The sequence below is a fragment of the Geotrypetes seraphini genome, chromosome 1 (assembly GCF_902459505.1).
Source record: "Geotrypetes seraphini chromosome 1, aGeoSer1.1, whole genome shotgun sequence".
In the NCBI taxonomy this organism is placed as follows: domain Eukaryota; kingdom Metazoa; phylum Chordata; class Amphibia; order Gymnophiona; family Dermophiidae; genus Geotrypetes; species Geotrypetes seraphini.
Window position 1 is genome coordinate 28,677,001 of NC_047084.1, and position 21,826 is coordinate 28,698,826.

Consider the following 21,826-nt stretch of genomic DNA (forward strand, 5'->3'; position numbering starts at 1 on the left):
TAAGAGAGGATTGGACATTTTTCTGCTGGAAAAGGGAATAGAAGGGTATAAATAGAGGATTACTGCTCAGGTCCTGGACCTGTTGGGCCGCCGCGTGAGCGTACTGCTGGGCAAGATAAACCTCAGGTCTGACCCAGCAGAGGCATTGCTTATGTTCTTATGTCTCTATGTTCAGCTGTTTAAATGCCCAGACCACCACTACGTCTAAACTTACACCATATAATCAACCTAAAAAAAAGCCTAAGTCCCAAACGCCCAAAACAAGGGCTTTTAGGCGAAGGAGGAGCCAGTCCTTCGCCTAAAAGCTGGATTCTGTAACCGGTGTCTGTCAAAAACAACACTGGTTACAGAATCCACCCCCCCCAACAATGATCCAGGCAGGAGGGAGGCCAAGCCCTCCTGCCCCGTCGAGCCACGACCCCCCCCCCCCCCCCGACAACAGCGGGGCAAGAGGGAGCCCAAGCCCTCTTGCCCCATCGAGCCATGACCCCCCCCCACCCCCGCCGACATCAGGCCAGGAGGGAGCCCAAGCCCTCCTGCCCAGGCGACCCCCCTACCCTCCATCCCCCACTAAGATATGGGCAGGAGGGATGCCAGGCCCTCCTGCCCTCGATGCACCCCCTCCCACGATTGTCCCCCTGAACCCCCGATCGGCCCACCAACCCGCGAGACCCATCGCCGACCCCTCGACCCCACCCCCAATCCCCCTCCCCATAAGATTCATTGGTCGGACGGATGCCAAGCCCATCCATCCAGCAGGCCAGCTATCCCTCGAATGGCTGGCCTTAGGGCCTGATTGGCCCAGGTGGCTCAAACCCCGCCCACAGGTTGGGCCTGATGTCGGTGGGGAGGGTCATGGCTCGACGGGACAAGAGGACTTGGGCTCCCTCTTATTCCGATGTCGGCGGGGGGGGGGGGTGATGCATCACGGCAAGAGAGCTTGGCTATCTCCCCTGCCGCGATGCGATCACCCCTCTACCCGAACTGCTACAAACTGCGGCAGGAGAGATTGGGCATCTCTCCTGCCACAGGTCATGGTAGTTCGGGTAGAGGGGTGATCGCATTGCGGCAGGGGAGATGAGCCATCTCGCCTGCCGTGCTGGTTATGTTGGGGGGGGGTAGATTGCCGGGCTACTGAGCTGATCGCACCAGCCGCCATCAGCTCAACGGTCCCTTTTTCGGCACTTATACCTATTTTGACTTGGTCTAAGTCAAAATGTATAAGTGGCGACTAGGCAACCTGTCAAAATGTTTGGTTATACCTGCTGTACGCCTAGGTCCAGGTCTGCCCACCTCCCGCCCTTTCCCCTCCTCTAAAAATGCCTCTTTTCGCTCTATGCATTTAGAGGCAGGGGAAAGGCCTAAGCTGGTTTTAGATACATCTAAAACCAGCTTTGGTTTATGGGTACTTGGACGATCAGGCTTTTTGATCGTCCAAGTATCCATTTAGGTCACTTTTTAGACGTGGGTTTTTTTTTTTTTATTTTATTGTGAGCCCCAAAATGTATAAATAAAGTCCATGAAATTGAAGGTGAAGCTAGATTTAGACTAGTGACTCAACGGCAGTGCTGCACATTAAATATGATGATGAGTACTTATAGGCCACCTTATTCCCAAATATATGTTCAAGGCAGTTTAATAAAAATATAGAAGACTTGGTTTTGATTTATAGATCCAACTTTTCATCCCTGGGTCATCTGAGATTAGGAATATTCAGGCAGTGTTCAAAGTCCCTAAGTCACTATGGGGTCCTTTTACTAAGGCATGGTTACTGATTTAGGGCGCCCACAGAATATAATGAGTGCCTTAGCATTTAGCGCACGCTAATAGCACGCGCTAAATCGGTTAGCATGCCTTAGTAAAAGGACCCCTATACAAGTGCATTTTGGATAAACAGAGGGTCTATATTTATTGCATTCTGGAGGGAGCCATAGTCTGTTGGCTCCTGGTTAAGGACTATCACTGCAGTGGCTGAACTAAGTTGGGGGGATTGATAACAATTGGGTAAAACCCTAAGTAATCCCTCGAGGCATCAACTATGCTTCTTTAAAGCCTGTTCCTACTGCCAATTTGTCCAACCTTACCTCTGACTCCCTCACTCCAGTCCCGACAATGTGTTGCAATGCCAGATCAGCATGCAACACGCAAATATTAAATGATTTACTAGGAGATTCTGATCCTGGATTCCTGTGCATTATGGAATCATGGATTGAAAAAGACGATTTATTTACACAAAACGAACTCTGTTCCCACGGCTATCAAGGCCTCTTCTCGTCCAGAAATAGCTGGAAAGAAGGAAGCCTGGCACTTCTCTACAAATCATTCTTTGATGTTCAGCTCCTCGAAAAGAGTAGTGACACACCACTAGAATATATGCTGGCCTCAGTCAATGATGAGCTCTATTATCACCCACTGGGCATTTTGCTACTATCTCGTCCACCTATCCCTTGGAATAACTCCTCCGAACTCGTTTTCGAGACCATAACAAGCGCTTTCCTAAAATTTCAAAGATTACTGATTATTGGTGATATCAATCTCCACCTTGACAATAACACCAGCAAGGATGCGAAGAAATTCAACAACTTTCTCACCTCTCTGGGTTTTCCCTCTCCTGAACCCTCTCCAACCCATGAAAAGGGGCACACCCTAGACATTATTAGTTTCCTCGACCTTACGGACTACAAAACTCTAGCCGAAGGTGTTCACTGGGAACATGTCCCTTGGTCTGACCATTTTCTAGGTACCTTCTGTCTCCCCATTTTCATGTCTCATCTTGGAGTTCAACCCCGCACCACAAAATCTATTATCCCAGGACAAGCAGGCAGCATATTCTCTACATGTGGGTGATGTCATCCTCGGAGCTCTGTTCGCTTCATCCTCCACTCAAGCCCCCTCCGGTGGTTTGGGATCTTAGTGTGGTTCTAGCTCAATTGATGAAACCTCTGTTTGAACCCATTGATAAGACTCCTCTGAAGTTTCTCACTTGGAAGGTGGTGTTCTTAGTTGCTCTCACGTCTGCCCGCAGAGTCAGTGAACTGCAAGCTCTGGTTGCGGATTCGCCTTTTACTGTTTTTCATCATGACAAGGTAGTCCTTCACACTCATCCTAAGTTCTTGCCTAAGGTGGTTTCGGATTTCCACCTCAACCAGTCCATTGTTCTTCCTGTGTTTTTTCCGAAGCCCCACTCCCATTCTGGCGAGGTGGCGCTTCATACGCTTGACTGTAAGAGGGCATTAGCCTTTTACCTGCGGCGCACCGAGTCTCATCGGACGGCTCCTCAATTTTTCATCTCTTTTGATCCTAATCGGTTGGGCCGCCCTTTTTCCAAGCGCACCTTATCCAACTGGTTGGCTGCTTGTATTTCCTTTTGCTACGCTCAGGCTGGTCTCTCGCTGCAAGGTCTGGTCATGGGACATAGAGTCCGAGCAATGGCGGCGTCTTGTCGCTTTCCTCAGGTCCACATCTATTGAGGAGATCTGCAAGGCTGCCACTTGGTCTTCGGTTCATACCTTCACCTCTCACTACTGTTTGGATGCCTTTTCCAGGCGCGACGGCCAGTTTGGCCATTCGGTCTTGCGTAATCTGTTTTCATAAATTGCCAACTTTCCCTCCATCCCCTTTTGGTTAGCTTGGAGGTCACCCACATGTAGAGAATATGCTGCCTGCTTGTCCTGGGATAAAGCACAGTTACTTACCGTAACAGGTGTTATCCAGGGACAGCAGGCAGATATTCTCGCAACCCTCCCACCTCCCCGAGGTTGGCTTCTTTGCTAGCTATCTGAACTGAAGACCACAAGGAGGAGATGCGCCCTCTAGTGGAGCAGGAAGGCACGCATGCGTGGGCAGCACTAGCAATCTTTGAGATCTTCAATCAAGTTTGCTTGAAAAGCTGTCCGCGACGGGGCTCCATGGATGATGTCACCCACATGTAGAGAATATCTACCTACTGTCCCTGGATAACACCTGTTACGGTAAGTAACTGTGCTTTACCTTCCATAAAAAAATTGCAAACGAACAGTTCTGGACCCAATTTCTCAACCAGTTTTCCTTTTGTCCCAAACCTGATACCCCAGAAACCAAATAGCACAACTGGGTAAACCTCTCTGAGTCTACATACTGCTCTCTTGCCCCTCTATCTACTAAAACGGTCTCCTACTCTCATAAGGCCCCCAGGTATCTTCCGTACCACAGAGAACTGAAGCAGAAATACTGAATACTGGAGCAGAAATGCCGAGTACTGGAGCGTAAATGTAAAAAATCTAAATAAGAACATAAGAACATAAGCAATGCCTCCACTGGGTCAGACCTGAGGTCCATCGTGCTCAGCAGTCCGCTCACACGGCGGCTCAACAGGTCCAGGACCTGTGCAGTAATCCTCTATTTATACCCCTCTATCCCTTTTTCCAGCAGGAAATTGTCCAATCCTTTCTTGAACCCCAGTACCGTATTCTGCACTATTACGCCCTTTGGAAGCGCATTCCAGGTGTCCACCACACGCTGGGTAAAGAAAAACTTCCTAGCATTCGTTTTGAATCTGTCCCCTTTCAACTTTTCTGAATGCCCTCTTGTTCTTTTATGTTTTGAAAGTTTGAAGAATCTGTCCCTCTCTCCTCTCTATGCCCTTTATGATCTTGTAGGTCGCTATCATGTCTCCTCTGAGTCTCCGCTTTTCCAGGGAGAAGAGCCCAGTTTCTCCAACCTTTCAGTGTATGAAAGGTTTTCCATGCCCTTAATCATTTGTGTCGCTCTCCTCTGGACCCTCTCAAGTATTGCCATATCCTTCTTAAGGTACGGTGACCAATACTGGACACAGTACTCCAGGTGAAGGTGCACCATTGCCCGATACAACGGCAGGATGACTTCTTTCGTTCTTGTTGTAATACCCTTCTTGATAGTACCAACATTCTGTTCGCTTTCTTTGAGGCTGCCGCGCATTACGCCGTTGGTTTCATTGTTGTATCCACCAACACTCCCAAGTCCTTTTCGAGGTTACTTTCCCCCAGAGCCAACCCCCCCATTTTGTAGCTGAACATCGGGTTCTTTTTCCCTATATGCATGACCTTGCATTTCTCTATATTGAAGTTCATCTGCCATTTATTCGCCCACTCCTCCAATGTTGTCAGGTCTCTTTGCAGTTCTTCACATTCCCCTATAGTTTTAACCCTGCTACAGAGTTTAGTGTCATCTGCAAACTTTATAACTTCGCACTTTGTCCCCACTTCCAGGTTATTTATAAGTACATTGAACAGCAGCGGCCCGAGCACAGACCCCTGTGGGACACCGCTTGTTACCCTTCTCCAGCCCGAGTAGTGGCCCTTCACTGCAACCCTCTGCTTTCTGCCTGCCAATCGGTGTTTAACCCATCTATGTACGTCCCCTCCCACCCCGTGGTTCCACAGTTTCTTAAGTAGCCGCTCATGAGGTACCTTGTCAAAGGCTTTTTGGAAGTCAAGATATATGATATCAATGGGGTCCCCTTTGTCCATCTGGCTGTTTATCCCTTCAAAGAAGTGTAGTAAGTTTGTTTGGCATGATCTTCCTTTGCAGAAGCCATGTTGGCTCGCTTTCATTAGCCCATTTCTTTCTATATGCTCACAGATTCTGTCTTTTATCATTGCTTCTACCATCTTGTCTGGCACTGAAGTCAAAATCACCGGTCTGTAGTTTCCTGGATCTCCTCTCGATCCCTTTTTGAAGATAGGTGTGACATTTGCTATTTTCCAATCCTCCAGGATCACCCCTGTTGCCAAGGACAGGTTGCAAACTCTTTGGAGTATTTCTGCTATTTCAGTTTTCAGTTCCTTTAATACCCTTGGGTGGATCCCGTCCGGGCCTGGGGACTTGTCGGTTTTCAATCTGTCTATCTGCCGGAATACATCTTTGAGGCTTACTTCTAATGTTGAAAACCTTTCCTCTGGGTCTCCGTTAAAGATTTCTTCAGATTCCGGTATATTGGATGTGTCCTCGCTTGTGAAGACTGACGAGAAGAACATGTTTAATCTGTCAGTTACCTCCTTTTCCCCCCTTACGATCCTTTTATGTCTCCATCCTTTTATGTCTCCATCATCTAACGGTCCCACTGCTTCCCTCGCCGGTTGCTTCCCTTTAATATATCTAAAGAAAGATTTGAAATTTTGTGTTTCCTTGGCCAGTCTCTCTTCGTATTCTCTTTTTGCTTTCCTGACCACTCGGTGATATTCTTTTTGGTGTTCCCTGTGCTCCTTCCTGTTTTCCTCGGTTTTGTCCTTTTTCCACTTCTGGAAAGACAGTTTCTTGTCCTGTATCGCTGCCCTCACTGCATTGCTTATCCACACCGGGTCTTTTGTTCAATTCTTTTTGCACCCTTTTCTAAATCTGGGGACGTACAGGTTCTGTGTTTCCTGTATCGTGTCCTTGAACAGGGACCAAGCTTGCTCTACGGTCTTTGCTTTTCCTGAGCTTCTTTCTTACCATTGCTCTCGTAGTGTTGTAGTTCCCCTTCTTGAAGTTGAGCATTGTTGCTGTGGTTCTCTTCCCTTTTGATGTTCCTACTTCTAGTTTGTACTGGATCATGTTGTGATCGCTGTTTCCTAGTGGTCCTATTACTTCCACTTTCTCTGCAGGTCCTCCCAGCCCGTTGAGTAGTAGGTCTAGAGTCGCATTCCCTCTCGTTGGTTCCTTGACGAGCTGTTCCATGAAGCAGTCCCGCACAACCTCTAGGAATTCCATTTCCCTTGCGTTGTTTGAGTTTCCGGTAATCTAGTTTATCCCAGGGTAGTTAAAGTCCCCCATTACCATGACATTTCCGTTCTTGCATTCCCACCTTAATTCCGCTTCCCGCTCTTTGTCTTTTGCTTCTGTTTGTCCAGGTGGACGATAGTACAGTCCCAATTTGACGTCAGGTCCATTTCTTCCTGGTAATTTAACCCATAATGATTGTAATCCATCCGTCTCTGGTGCCGTATCCATTTTGGTCGAGTGAATGATGTCCTTTATAAATAGTGCTATTCCTCCACCCTTCTTTTGTGTCCTGTCTTTTCGATAGAGTTTGTACCCTGGTAGTACTATGTCCTATTTGTTTTCCTCATTCCACCATGTCTCCGTGATTCCGATGACGTCCAGGGCCTCTTTTTTGGCCATGATTTCTAGTTCTCCCATTTTGTTCTTCAGGCTCCTTGCATTTGCGTACAAGCAATTTAGGTCCTGGTTTTCTCCTTTCTCTGTTGTTCGTCCCTGTGGTTTGTTCCTCTTGTCGTCCCCTTTTTGAGCTGCCAGACCCCGAGTCTTGTTCATTTCTTCCTTCTTCTTTGGCGCATCTTTTTTTGCCTCAATTTGTTTCCTCAATTCCACCTGTCCCTCTAGCTCTTGCTGTTTCCCATTGCCTTTGTTCGCCAATTTCTCTTGTTCCTCGGGCTCCAGTTGTTTGCCTTTTGTTTCTATCCAGCATTTCTCCTGCTCAGTATCTTCTTTGGATACTCTCACCCGAACCGTCGACGTCCGGTCGACTGTCGGCTTTCCCCCTCTTCTTAGTTTAAAGCCTGTTCTATTCCTTTCTTGACATTGTTTGCTAGAAATCTTGCTCCAGCCGTGCTCAGGTGAAGTCCGTCCCTCCTGAAGAGCTTGTTCTTCCCCAAAAAAGTTGTCCAATTTCTCACGAAGTAGAATCCCTCTTCTTCGCACCATCTCCGCAGCCATGCGTTAATTGCTTGTAGTTCCATCTGCCTCTTCATGTCTGCCCTCGGTACTGGCAGGATCTCTGAGAACGCTATCTTCTGTGTCCTCAGCTTCAGTTTTCTTCCCAGGATCTTGAACTGTTCAGTTAGTGCAGTCCTGCTGTAGTTTCTTCTGTTGACATCATTTGTCCCAACGTGGATTACCACTGCCGTCTTTTCCGTCTCCGCTCCTTCCAGGATCCTCTCAATTCTGTCAGTAATGTCCTTTGTTCTTGCTCCTGGGAGACAAGTCACTAGTCGGTCTTCTCTCCCTCCTGCTACGTGGCTGTCCACTTCTCTCAGGATTGAGTCTCCTACTATGATTGCTGATCTCCCCTTCTTCAGCTTCCTCACTGGTCGCAAGTCCGTATCCTTGGTGTGCTTTCTTGCTTCCCCTTCAAGGCTCCGGTGAGACCTCGCCTCCTCTTCCTGCCCGATGTTTCCACAAGTTCCTTCATCCAGGTGTCTGTTGGTTCCTGTCTTCTGTTTCGTGTGGACTTGGCTTCCTCGTTCCAGCACTGCCGCTGATCTTGTTCCTCCACCCTGCTGTAGGCCTCCTCAATGAACCTCTCAAGCTCCCTTACTTGTTCCTCGATATGGCTCTCTCTTGCGGGGTTTTCATCTATGCTGAGGGGGGCTTCCAGAAAGTGCAATCCTTCCAGTTCCTGGATCCTGCACTGCAGTCGACTGACTTCTTTCTTCAGGTTGTCCAGTTCCTGACACCGACCGCATATGTACGCCTGCCTCCCCGAGGGGAGGTAGTCGTACATATGACACTCCATGCAGTACACTGGGAAGCTCCTCTGGGTTCCTGCTACTTCCATCTCCATTTCTCTCTGAATTAATTCTCTAGATGGCTTTTATTTTTGGTTGTATTTGCTTGTGCTAGCTCTCTCCTATGCTTGGCTCGGTCTCACCTACTTGACTGCTCTCCCCTGCCTCCGCTGGCTTCGGGCTGCTCTCCCCTGCCTCTCCGCTCCTTCCTCTTGTCTTCCTGCTCCTTACTTCTGCCTCGTGTAGCTGCGTGCCGTTGGCCCGCCTCCTGTTATGGAGGAGCCCGAACGCTGGCTGGTGATGTGGTGGGGGTGGGCGGAGTTACTCTCGCCGCTGCCCCGATGTTCCTGCTCCTTCTCTCCGCTGGCTTCGGGCTGCTCTCCCCTGCCTCTGCTGGCTTCGGGCTGCTCTTCCCTGCCTCTCCGCTCCTTCCTCTTGTCTCCCTGCTCCTTACTGTCCTGGAGGGACAGTATCAAGTTCTACAATACAGTACTAAAAAAAGCAAGGAAGAATTTCTATGGTGACAAAATCACCAGATCCAATAACCAGAGCAGCACATTGTTTAATATCTGGCGCTCCTTAACCTCTAAAAATGACTCCTCTATTCTCCCCTCCTCTCCAGCAGCAAAATTCTTCAACAAAAAGGTTGCTACTATAAGAAGCTCTTTTCCATTAGCAGTCACTTACAATTTTCTGGTGCTCAGCGACACTAACCCTGTCCCAGTAGACAGATCCTGGACAGTCTTTGAGCATGTATCCGAAGACCAGGTCTCTAAACTGTGCCACAAATTAAGATCCTGCAAATGTGCCCTGGACCCGTTCCCTTCCTACCTTTACGAGAAAATTCCTGCGCAGGCTATTTCATCTCTCACCAGACTTATCAACTCAGCCTTACTATCTGGCCTATATTCCATACAAATGGGACACATTGCCCTGACCCCACTACTGAAAAAAGCTGATCTAGACCCATCCTCCCCTTCCAGCTATCATCCTATAGCAAATATTCCTCTCCTGACCAAAATGCTAGAGGCTATTATATCCACTCAGCTCTCATCTTACTTAGAGAGATTCTCTATTCTATTACCTTGCCAATATGGCTTCAGACCCAATTTCAGCACTGAATCCCTGCTGGCCTCTTTAATCTCAAAGATTCAACAACTTCAACCTCGTAATAAGTTTGCTATCCTACTACAATTCGATATATCTGCGGCCTTTGATGTTGTCCACCATGATATCCTAATTTACCAACTTTCTGAGATAGGCATTGATTCCACAGTCTTAGACTGGTTCTCAAAATTCTTACGATCCCACTCTTACACTGTTAACATGAATGGAACAATGTCTTCTCCTTGGAGACTGCTATGTGGTGTTCCCAGGGATCACCCCTGTCCCCTATTCTTTTCAACATTTATACATCTTCTTTGAAATTCTTCTATCTCCCTTTGAAACTCTATTTACATATGCAGATGACATCCTTGTCCTTCTCGAGATAGATTCGAACCTCACTAACCTCACCGAAAATATAACAGCTTGCATAACGAAACTCCAATTACGATAAATTTAAGAGGCCAAAACCTCCTTCCTCAAGTTCGTACAGTGTATAGCAGTTTACAGTATCCTGTCTTGACCTGAGGAAGGGGTTTTTGACCTCTGAAAGTTAGTCAATATGTATTAAAATTAGTCTAGTAAAACTATCACATTTATTTCCATTTTCTACTTATAAACATTTATTAGCACAGCTACCTTGTTTCCCTTAAAATAAGACAGTGTCTTATATTAATTTTGAGTCCAAAAAACACATTAGGGCTTATTTATGGGGGCTGTTTTCTCCATCCCAGTTCTTCCTCTTTCCTTTCTCCCCCCCCCCCCCCATGTGCAGCATCTTTCCTCCCGTCTCACCCATCCCCTTGTGCAGCATCTTTCTGTCCCTCCCTCCCATCCCCTTCCCTTGTGCAGCAGAACCCCACTGACCCTCCCACCGTGAGAAAGACATAACTCCGCTCTGAGGCCTTCAAAAACAGCAGCGACGGCAGCTGTTTTTGGAGGACTCAGAGCGGAGGTATGTCAGGTCTCACCAGGATGAGGATTACTGAATTGACGAGTTAGATTTTTTTCAGCGAATCAGGCAGCACTAGTGTCGGGGATGGAGTCGGGGACATTCGGGGGGGGGGGCTTCTGGGGGCCTATCTTAACTAGGGCTTATTTTTGGGGTAGGGCTTATATTAGGAGCATCTTTAAAAATCATGCTAGGACTTATTTTCGGGGAACAGGGTAGTTGTCTATCTTCAGGCCCCATTTCCACAAAGATGGAAAAAATAGTTTGGATTTCATAAGACCCTTAGACTTCCACCTGGAAAAGAATGAAGCCTTTAGAAAATTCTTCCATGTTTTTGTTTCTTTTCACCCAAGTAGATATAGCATTGCTACAACCTAGTAGTTTTCAACCATATCTTTGGTACCATTTTCAGGAAACCCACAATGAAACTGAACGAGAGAAATTTAAATTCACTCTTTCTTTTATATGTATATTTATGTCATGTGCATTCTCCGGAGACAGGCAGGTGATATGCAGCCCCACTTGATGGGTCTCTGACTGAGCCAACAGCGTCTTTACTCTCTCCCATAGCTATAGTAAGCGTTTGAGCTTACTGAGCATGTGCAGGATTGCCCTATTACTCGAGCCCCTCCCCACTGCCTGTCAGTTTTTTTCTGACCCGTTCCTGTACAGTCACAGCTCTCCCCCTTTCTCAGAGAAAAATATTAATAGGAAAAATAAAAATTAGTTTTTAATCAGGAAAGCCTTGGCTTTCTAGCCCTTAGGGCAGTTTTAAAAAAAAGCGTGAAATTCTGACCTGTTTCTCACAGTTCTTCAGTGACAGGGAAACGGATTTCTTCAACCTCCAGTTTTTTTGACTGTGACAACTAATTGCAAGTATTTTTGGCTATAACAACAATCACTAAAAAAGAAAAAAAATAGAGACAAAACGAAAACCTAACAAGCCGTTCTTCAGAACAAGCGCGGGTCTGTTGCCCTTACAGACTCTCCTGATCAGAAGTCTGTAGCTGGGAGGGCAACCCTTTTACAGGACACCTACCTAGCCAGCCTTCACTAACACTTTTGGTGGCTTTGGAATTATTCCCCTGGTAGCAAGACTCGATCCTGGTTGCTATCGGAGCTTGAGCATAGGCTGTGTGACTCCATGTTGGTCCTGAAGATTTTATCAAGTGCATCTACATACTCACACACACACGCTCGACGTGTGGAACTGTGGAGGTCTCAGGTCTCAGACCTCTAATGACCTGACTGGCAGCCCAAAGAAACAAGTATCTGAACTATTTTTACCTACTTGTATGAGGCAGTAATCTTATCCATCCAATGTACTAGCAGAACTGTGAGTACTGACCATAGTGGCCCTTGGGAGAAATGGGGGGAGGGGTCTGATGGCATTTTGGAGGTGTTCTGGGGCTTAGATTTGGGTCCCCCTACCTCCAAAAACTCATTTTCTGAATCTTTTGAACTTTTATTTAACTCTTTCGGGCTGTTTTTTGGCACCAAATTGCTGCCCTGTCATTCATCTTGGATTTCTCAATCTGATTTTAAAAGCCTGTCTGCCTCAAAAACACCACGATTTTTATTAAAATCATTAGAGATGGACTCCTCAGGCTGTTTTACCCTGATTCGTGCCAGATTTGCATTGGATGGCCAGCTGAGGAGTGTCTTTGTTCCACGTGCCATGGACATGTTAGGGGGTGGGAGCACTGGGCTTAGTCCCCTCTGGTCCCTCTAGGGTAGTGGTCTCAAACTTATGGCCCAGGGGGCACATGTGGCCCACCAGGTACTATTTTGAGGCCCTCGGTATGTTTATCATCTATAGCTATAAATTACAATATTATTATTATTTTTTTTTTTTTTTTAAATATCTTTATTCGTTTTTACATTATGCAAACAAGTGTACAATAATTCAAGTCATACTATACATTCTTCACTTGAAACTCTACATTCATTTTATACCATAAACTATCTCCCCTCCCTCCCTTTCCATATATTACCCCTCATAATGTCATAAAACCCACCCATCCCTCCTCCCCCCTACATATATTTAATGGGGATAAATATAATTATTTATTTATTATAATACTCAATTAATGGTCTCCACACCTCTTTAAATTTCTTATAATAACCTCTCTTGATTGCCAATGTTTTTTCCATTTCATACACCTGACAAACCGAACTCCACCAGAAACAATAATTCAATCCTCTATAGTCTTTCCAGTTATGTGTTATATGTTGGATGGCAACTCCTGTTAAAATCATTAACAGTTTGTTATTATTCGATGAAATTTGACTTTTGGCCCTCATAGACATTCCAAACAAAACTGTGTCATATGATAGGGCCACAGGATTCTCTAACATACAATTTATTTGACCCCAGATCAATTTCCAAAAATTATTAATAAAAGGACAATAAAATAATAAATGATCTAGAGTTCCAGCCTCAAGATGACAATGCCAACATCTATTAGACTTAGAGCAATCCAATTTTTGTAAGCGAACAGGGGTCCAGAGTGCTCTATGCAACAGGAAAAACCATGTTTGCCTCATAGACGCAGACATTGTACATCTTATCCTCCAAGACCAAATACGTGGCCATTGAGATGCATTAATTTGATGCTTAATCTCAATGCTCCAAATATCTCTAAGTACAGTCCTTGGTTTTTTATTTAAATATCCAGATAATGTTTTATACCACTGTGCGGCCTGGTGACCCATAAAATCTGCCTGGAAGCATAAGAATTCTAGAGTAAAATGAGTATTTAAAGACTTCCATTCAGGGAACCCTGCCTGAATAGCCTGCTTCAATTGCAACCACTTATAACTTTGTTTTTTATTAAGTCCAAATTTATGTTGCAATTGTGAAAACTCCAGCAGCTTACCATCATTAATAACATCATCTAAAGTACGTATTCCTGCTTCAATCCAATCCTTCCAGACAATCATAAAACCGCCTATTTGTATCTTGGAGTTCAGCCATATATTTTGACAAGTAGATTTTTGAATAGTAATAGGAGTTAAGTTGTTTACATACTTTAATGTTGTCCATGTGTCCATTAATATCCTATTGGTTTTCCTTATTCTAGGCATTTTAATGCTAAGCAGATGACGAAGCCTGATAGGAGACATGAGCTGCCACTCCAACCATAACCAATCTGGAAGCTTCTCCATGAGTTCTGGGAGGACCCAATACATACCTTGGCGCAATATATAGGATTGATGAAACCTATAAAAATTTGGAAAATTTACCCCTCCCTCCTCAATTGGTTTTTGTAAAGTCACTAGAGCAATTCTTACAGCTTTACCCAGCCAAATAAATTTACTAAGAATATTATTTAACTTTTTGTAAAAAGACCCCTGAAAAAAAACTGGTATCATTCCCATTTGATAACAAACCACAGGCAATATCATCATTTTGACAGTTTGAACTCTTCCCCACCAAGATAAATGTAAAGGATTCCATTGCTCACATAACTCTGTTACTTTTTGCAATAAACTTTTTTCATTCATTATAATTGTCTCATCAAGCGTGTTTTTTATCCATATACCTAAGTATTTTATTCCTTCTTCTTTCCAAATAAAAGGTAATGAGTCAAATAATCCTTTTGTGCAATGCACATTTAAAGGAAGAACTTCTGATTTAGTCCAATTTATTTTATATCCTGAAAACTTTCCAAATCTTTCAATCAAAACCAATAAATTTGGAATGGTTGTTTCCGGATTCCTCAAATGAAGTAATATATCATCCGCATATGCAGAAACTTTATATTCTTTATCTTTATGCGGTATACCCTGTATCTCCTCCTCTTGTTGAATAGCTAATAATAAGGGTTCAAGCACTATATCAAAAAGTAAAGGAGACAAAGGACATCCCTGTCTAACTCCCCTTTGCAATTTAAAACAATCAGAAAAATTATTATTGTTATTATTATTATTATTAAGACTTAGCCAAAAGGAAAGATTTATAAACTATAAAGAGTTTTACCTAATGCAAAATTGTCATTTCTTTAATAAGACATTAACTATTTTTTCTGAGGCACTCTAAGTACCTACAAATCCAAAATGTGGCCCTGCAAAGGGTTTGAGTTTGAGACCACTGCTCTAGAGCGATGGAGTTGCAGGTGGCCTGATTTTTGGGACAAAACTTCCTCCTAGGGCACTTTGATAGCGACGTGGCATCTTCAGTGTAGCACAGTTGCACAGACACCTCTAAGTGTCCTCAAGGCATCCTGTTCAGGGCTTTACCCCTGATTTTGTTGGTCTTATTTTCAAAGCCTATATGGCTTATCAGGGGGTCTGTCTGCATAGTCTGAGGTCACGCCAGTGGTTGCACATGAGGATTTTACCTCATAGAGCATGGTTTCTTGTCTGAAAGTTCCTCTGCAGGAACCGGAGGTCCAGTCAAAGAGAGAGATTGGGATGACTGGGGGTCAGAATCAATGCCTATACTCCCTCAAAATGAATCTTCAGACATTGCAATGATAATAACAGAGTGTTGGGAATTCTGGAGGGTCTCTTGTGGGTTGCCAGGACTATGACAAAGTTGTAGCCACTGGCTTCTATTTCCAACATCTTTCTGTCCCACCTAAGGTCTTCTCTGCCTAGTGAAGGTGGAGTGATTTTAAAGGATGTGCAAGACTGCAGAGCGTATTTAGTCTTCAGAAGACAGTTTAGGGCTTTGGGGCTGAAGATGACAACAGTGGATTATTTTGTTGCATTCACCTGCCATACCATAATTGCGTCAGGCTCCATCAATAGAGGAGGACGCCTACCCCCCCAGTTGCTAATTTTGAGGGTGAATTATGTAGCAGATGCTCAGGGTCAGGGTCATTGAATCCATATGAGCATCAGAGTGATTACCGCAGCTTTGTAAATAGAGCCCTTAGTTAGTAGAGGGTAAATGGTGGTACTTCTGTGTATTTTTGAAACACTACAAATACAGCTCACAACTTTGTGCTAGCTTTTATTCTTTCAAATTCTGACATTTTTCATTCAGCTCTTTCTAAAATAACAGGCACTTCTATATTCTTTAAAAATATAGACCCTCTTTTACTAAGCTGTGGTAAAGGTTTCTACCACGGCCCGGGGCACTAAATGCTCTGACACTTATAGGAATTGTATGAATGTTGGAGCAAAGTAAGAGCATTTTGTGCTCCAGGTTGCAGTAGAAACCTCTACAGCAGGGGTGCCCAACGCGTCGATCGCGATCGACAGGTCGCTCGCTCAGGCGACCCCAGTCGATCGCAGAACGGGTTCCCTTCTTCCCTTCTCTTTTTTCCCCTCCTGACTGGCCCGCTCCTGAATTCTGCTGCTGCCTCCGCTGCTCAACATTTAAAAAAAAAAACAAAAAAAGGCTTGGAGAACTTATGCTCCGGGGGCTAACATGTGCTTGTACCGGCTTCCCTTCGCTTCCCTCTGAAACCGGAAGTTATGTCCGGGGAGGGGGAGGGGGTAAGAAGGGAAGCCGGCACGCACATGTTAGAGCCCTGTTCGCGGGCTAAAGCGGGAGACAGGTCTGTGAAGCTTGCGATTTGCTCTTCTTGCTGCCAGGTCCTGCCTACTTTCTGTTTCCTCAAAGGCAGGACCCGGCAGCATTTTTCCCAAAATGTCGATCTTGGGCCGATCAGCCTTCCTCTTCCCGACCTCAATTGTGCCGTCGAAGAGGAAGTTCTGGCCAGCGGAACTTCCTCTCCGACGGCAAAATTGACGTCGGGGAGAGGAATGCTGGTGGGCCCGAAGCAAGGAGAGCTTGGCCGGCGGCGGGCGGCTTTGGGGGCCTATTATCCGATGGCAGCGGCAGAAGCAGTGGCTTGTGGGTGGGCAGGGAGGGAGAAAGAGGGCAGGCAGGGAGACAGAAGGAAAGAAGAGAAACAGAAAAAAAGAATGGGGGCATGAAGAGAGAAAGAAAGAGAGGGCAAGGAGAGAAGAAGAAAACATTGGGGGGGGGAATGAGGTCAGGAAGAGAGGAAGCATACAGGCTAAAAGAAGGGAAGAAAGATTGGATGCACAGTCAGAAGAAGAAAGTGCAACCAGAGACTCATGAAATCACCAGACAAGGTAGAAAAAATGATTTTATTTTAAATTTAGTGATCAAAATGTGTCTGAATTTATATCTGCTCTCTATATTTTACAATATGGTCCCCTTTTACTAAACCGCAATAGAGGTTTTTAGCGCAGGGAGCCTATGAGCGTCGAGAGCAGCGCTGGGCATTCAGCGCAGCTCCCTACGCTAAAAACTGCTATCGTGGTTTAGTAAAAAGGGAGGGGGTGGGTATTTGTCTATTTTTGTATGGTTGTTACTGAGGTGACAGTGCATAGAGTCATCTCCTTTGACCTCTTTGAAAAAACCCCAGAATAGGAATGATAATTAACAATTGTATGCGTACAGTGTGCATTGTGTTTTTTTTTTAAATTTTATTGTTGGTAGATCATTTTGACTTGGTCATTTTAAAAGTAGCTCGCAAGCCCAAAAAGTGTGGGCACCCCTGCTCTACAGCTTAGTAAAAGAAGGGGGAAGTAGCTAAGCCTCTTTCTCTTACTTGGCTCAAACCTAAAGTACCTATCTATTTATACTGTTCTTTATGTTTTCAGACTGTAAATGTTTATAAGATTGGACCAAATTTTCAAATAATTTTCTCTTCAGTAAAGCTTTTAAAAGTGAAGTTCTGAATAAAGACAATTGTCCATTTTTCTTATAATAATGTTAAACTCAAAAACTATTATTGAAAATTTATTAAAGATCTCATTTCTTTGTTAATAAGGTTAGAGAAATACTAGCAGAGTATGATCTAAACTTTTTACCTCTGAGTCTTGATGAAGCCTACATCGACCTTACAGAGCATTTGAAGGAAAGGCTGAATTGGCCCAAAGGAAAAAGAACATATTTCCTGAGAACAGACAACATTACAGAGAATGGTATGTACTTTACTTGTTTATTAATTTAATTATTTTGCCTTTTTGAAGAGAAAAGGTTGGAATCTGTCAGGGGAAGATTCTCAAAACCCACTGTTCCTTTAACGATGGTCGCTAAACCAGAGCTAGCTGGTTTAGCGTGGAAGTATTCTACCGGCCAATTCTCAAAGGGCTCACTGTGGTCTTTTCCCAGCTTCCTGGCAGACTCCGACTCTGTCATTCAAATGTATTACAACGAGGTCATTAATATTTAAATGAGCATTCCAGGCAATTCTCTATTATCACCAAGTGATTCCATAACCTCTCTGTCCTACATTTGCAGGCAAAATTTTCTGGCAGGTTTGAACTGTTGCAGCCTTACTTTCTGGTCAGTGCCTGAGCGCTGATTGACTCAGGCATTGACAGAAAAGTAAGGCTTGACAGTTCAGACCTACCAGAAGATTTTGTTCCCTTCCCCTGACACTCTCAACAGAAGGGATGCCTACTTCTTCCCACCGGCTGTCAAGCAACCCTCTCCCCAACACCCTCCTCCCCCCCAACAGCAGGAGGGATGCCTATTCCCTCCCACTGCTGCTGTCAAGCAGCCCACCCAACACACACCCTGGGTAGCAGGAGGGATGCCCACTCCCTCCTGCCACCACCGTCAAGCAACCCTCCCCCCCCCCCAGCAGTAGGAAGGATGCCTACTCATGCTGCCGCTATCATGCTCTCGCCACCCCCCACCCTGCTACCTTGTTCAAGAAGGCCAGCTAACACCAGCTCTGGCAGGATACACATATCGTCTTTTACACTTTCTTTCCTGTCCTGGATTTCTTGGGGGAGGGGGAGGAGAAGAGGGTGAAGCTGTTCATATTTGACAGGATTTGTTAATCTTCATTGAGGTCCAAACTTAAATAGAAGGCAGCTTGAGGCTAGAGTACTGAAATATGAGTCAGGAGATATCCTGTATGTGAGCTGAATAATCCCCTCTGCTGCTTGCTTTATGTGACACTGGGTAAGGTGTGTGTTTCCATGACAAAGAAAAATGGGGAGACCCAATGATCCACAGTGAAAACAATCCACTGATGAAAACAAAAAACTGTGGATACAGGTGTTCTGGAGCATTTTTTTTGCTACTTCAGCTTGTCTGCGGTGTTCTTTGCTCACATGTTTAAAGACAATAGACTGTTTTCAGTCCAATTCTTTATATGTGAGTTTGCAAACCATTGGACCCCTGAGAAAGGCGTGTTCACCGAAACATGGACTGTAGGGTCTGGTTGGATTTTTATCACTGTATTTTTTTATCATTGTACTTTTTAAATTGAATTTTCATGTTTTTATATGTCAGTGTATAATAAATTATCTCCAGAACATCTGTATCCACAGTTTTTTATTTTTGTTTTCATCGGTGTGTTTCCTTGAGCTTCACTGTACCCAAACTGTAATTAAGTTATACGAATTCTGATAGCTGCATTAATCTTGAAAAATAAAGTTAGTTTATGCTGGATAATTATAAGAATTAAATTGTTCAGTATGAGTGTTTGAGACCACATGGGTCTCTTGTTCAGCTTTGACAGCAAGGGTGAAAGAAGGAAGTGCCTATTTAAGGTTCATAGTCCTAAGTATATAAATTCCTTTGAATATGTGTATTCTCACATATGTGTATTTTACTCTATTGAAGTTTCTCTGGAGACAAGCAAAATGCAGATATCCTCATATGTGGGTGATTTCATCTGAAAGAGATCTGTACAGGAACAGTTCTCCAGCTTTACCCATACTATTAAGAGAGTTGTACTATGCATGTATGCCTCACCAGTCTCCATTCTGTTACGTCCGTTCTGGATTCCATACGCTAGGTGTTCAATCCCAACCTGCAATCCGGGCGTTGCAGAAATCCACAACTTTTCTGAGCACATGCTCCACCCCCTTAGCCTGAGAGCTAGGAAACATATCCAGTTACAATTTCTGCAAGCAGTCCATACAGAAGTCTTTTGCAGTAGCTCGGCTTTTTTTTTTCTTATTTTACGATTAAAGTTCGTTTCTAGGTGGCTTCAGTTCGACCCCTTCCCAGTGATCCCCTGTCGGAGGAAAGGATGCAGTCCCACGGTGCCGGACTGCCTCTTCACAGAGAAACTCTGGTGGATCTGTGTGCCACCATTTCTAGATTCGGGTTCCCTTCCCCTGGGAGTCTGCTTGCCGGTGATCTTGTCATGAGTTTCAAGTGCAGGCTATATGCGTCTGTAGTTAAACCCACCTGCGTTTCAATGCTCAGGCTGCCTTTCCTGCCCCCGCCTTTGTGAACGAGGAACCGTGAGGGTAGAGGTCGTAGTCAATTTCTGGCCAGCTGGCAATCCGAAGATTTCAAATCTGGATCCATTTGGAGCTGTTTCTGAGGCAGAAAATCCATTCCCTCCATTCAAATGCTGTTTAAAGCTGCTGACAGTCTGGCACTCCATGTTGTGAATAAACCTCCATTATTTCCTATGGGAACTTTAGTGGTGGCTTGAAAAATGATTTTAAAATCGTTTTTTATAGTTTGAGGGTAGGGTTCAGGTCACCCACCTCCCCAAACCCCAAATTGCTATTTTTTATTTTCAGTTTTTATTTATGTTTGCCGTTTTTTACATGAATTCGTGATGGCGACCATCTTGGATTTTGAAATCGATCTTTTATTTAACTTTTATTTCTGCCTCAAAAAACTCTTGATTTGACTCAAAATTATTTGGGATGGACTCCCCAGCCCCTAATCTGTTGAATGTGGACATTGATTGTGCCAGATTGGCGCTGGATCAGCAATTGTGTACCATGTGTTGTAGCGCTCTGGGGGAGGAGACGGGAGCTTCAGACTTTGCCTCCTCTGAGTAATCTTGGGCTGGGGATCCGGCCTGGGTCTGTGCCTTCCAAAGAAAATCTCGTCCAGAGACTGTTCTAGAGTCTGGCGCAAAACGCCTGCATTCTGAGTCTGGAGACTTTTGGCGCAACACATGTACCTCAACAGAGCCCTGCCATGGTTGCGGAGTTAGCCTTTTCACTGGATGTTATTCAGCTCCTCTGAAAGGCGCTCGTTTGACGCAGCTGGCAGGCATGTCAGGGCTTTTTTGGTTTATTGAGTCTGTGGCGATGTTTCCTGTTCGGGAGCTCTCTCGTCTGGCCATGCCAGACCTCGATTGCAGTAGTTGCCATGCAGATTTTATGATTCTTCTGTCTCCTGCCACTGTATTTAATTTGGCTCTGGCTGATGCCTTTGCTGAGACTGGTCTCCTTGGCAGCCCCGAGTATCCAGATTTGGGGTGCTGCCCCTTCTTCACACTTTAAGCAGGCTTCTGTTCACCTCTTTATGGATGATGATCTGAAAGAGCTTCATTTGGATTTTCCACCTTCTACTTCTCTGGCTTTGGTCCTGGACCGTTCTCCTATTCCCCTTTTTCCATTCAGTCCAAATCTTCTTGGTCTGGTTTCAGAACAGTGTGATACCCCGGAAAGCTCTTTCCAATCTGCTAAAGCTAAGTCTACGCTTTATCACCTGGATCCTGATTTTCAGCAGGTTTGAACAGCCTGAGGTAGATTCCGCTGTGGCGCAAGTTATCCAGCATGCAGCCCTGGGGAGTGAGGTATAAGGACTCTCAGGATCGCAGGGTGGATGTTATGTTACAAAACATTCTTTTCTAGCGGCATCCTCAGGTGAGTGGCTGTGGCCACTTCCTTTATGGCACGTGTCTGTCATTCCTCTGTGGAGGTGCATGCCTGTCCTCTGCTGGTGATGGTTGGTGTGGCTTAGGTGCCGGGTGTACTTTATGATCTCATTCGAGTTCTTAGTACATTCTCTGCTGGTGCAATGTCTGAGCCACCGGACTCTTTGGATCCGTCTTTGGATGAGGACGCTGCCTCAAGGATCACCTTCAGCAGATGTATTTTCAAGGGCCAGATTCTTGTTGGCATAGGTCTGGATGACCTCTAGTCAGGTGTTGCCGAATGCCGCCCTAAGTTGCTCCCTGTGAACAAGTTTCGCTGAACGTTGGGAGGGGGTCGTAGTTCTCTTTGTTCCTCATGTAGGTGTCATCAGGGATAAGCAGCTTTTTCCTCCCAAAGACATTCCCAGGGCTATGCCTGCATTACAACGGTTCCAATTCCAGGCATCCTGAGGTTCCTGTGCAATGGCTGAGCCTCAAAAAAGAAAGAATGAAAGAAAAAAAAAAACGCTGATGATGCCAGGAGTCACACGTGGCTTCCTCATCTCGAAGGCTGACTTCTTAGTTTTATCAGGAGTGGACTCGACTTTTCATCGTATACTTGTTAGTCCTTCTTTGCATGCCTCAGGTTTAGTTTCTGGACTCTGGCAAGTCAACCGCAAGAGAGTTCAGGTTCTGCAATACTCTGCAACACCTCTTAGTCTTCGGGATGCTGGAACCTGTTCCAG

The 21,826-nt window shown here is 45.1% G+C and overlaps 1 protein-coding gene across 2 annotated transcripts in view; it reads left to right on the forward strand.

The window, feature by feature from the left end:
* Positions 1–21,826, forward strand: part of POLK (DNA polymerase kappa) — a 179,839-nt gene that overhangs the window by 85,290 nt on the left and 72,723 nt on the right. For both annotated transcript variants that reach the window (XM_033929299.1, XM_033929300.1), the window contains one exon: positions 17,280–17,433. In XM_033929299.1, coding sequence (XP_033785190.1) covers positions 17,280–17,433 — 154 coding nt within the window. The remainder of the gene's footprint in view (positions 1–17,279; positions 17,434–21,826) is intronic.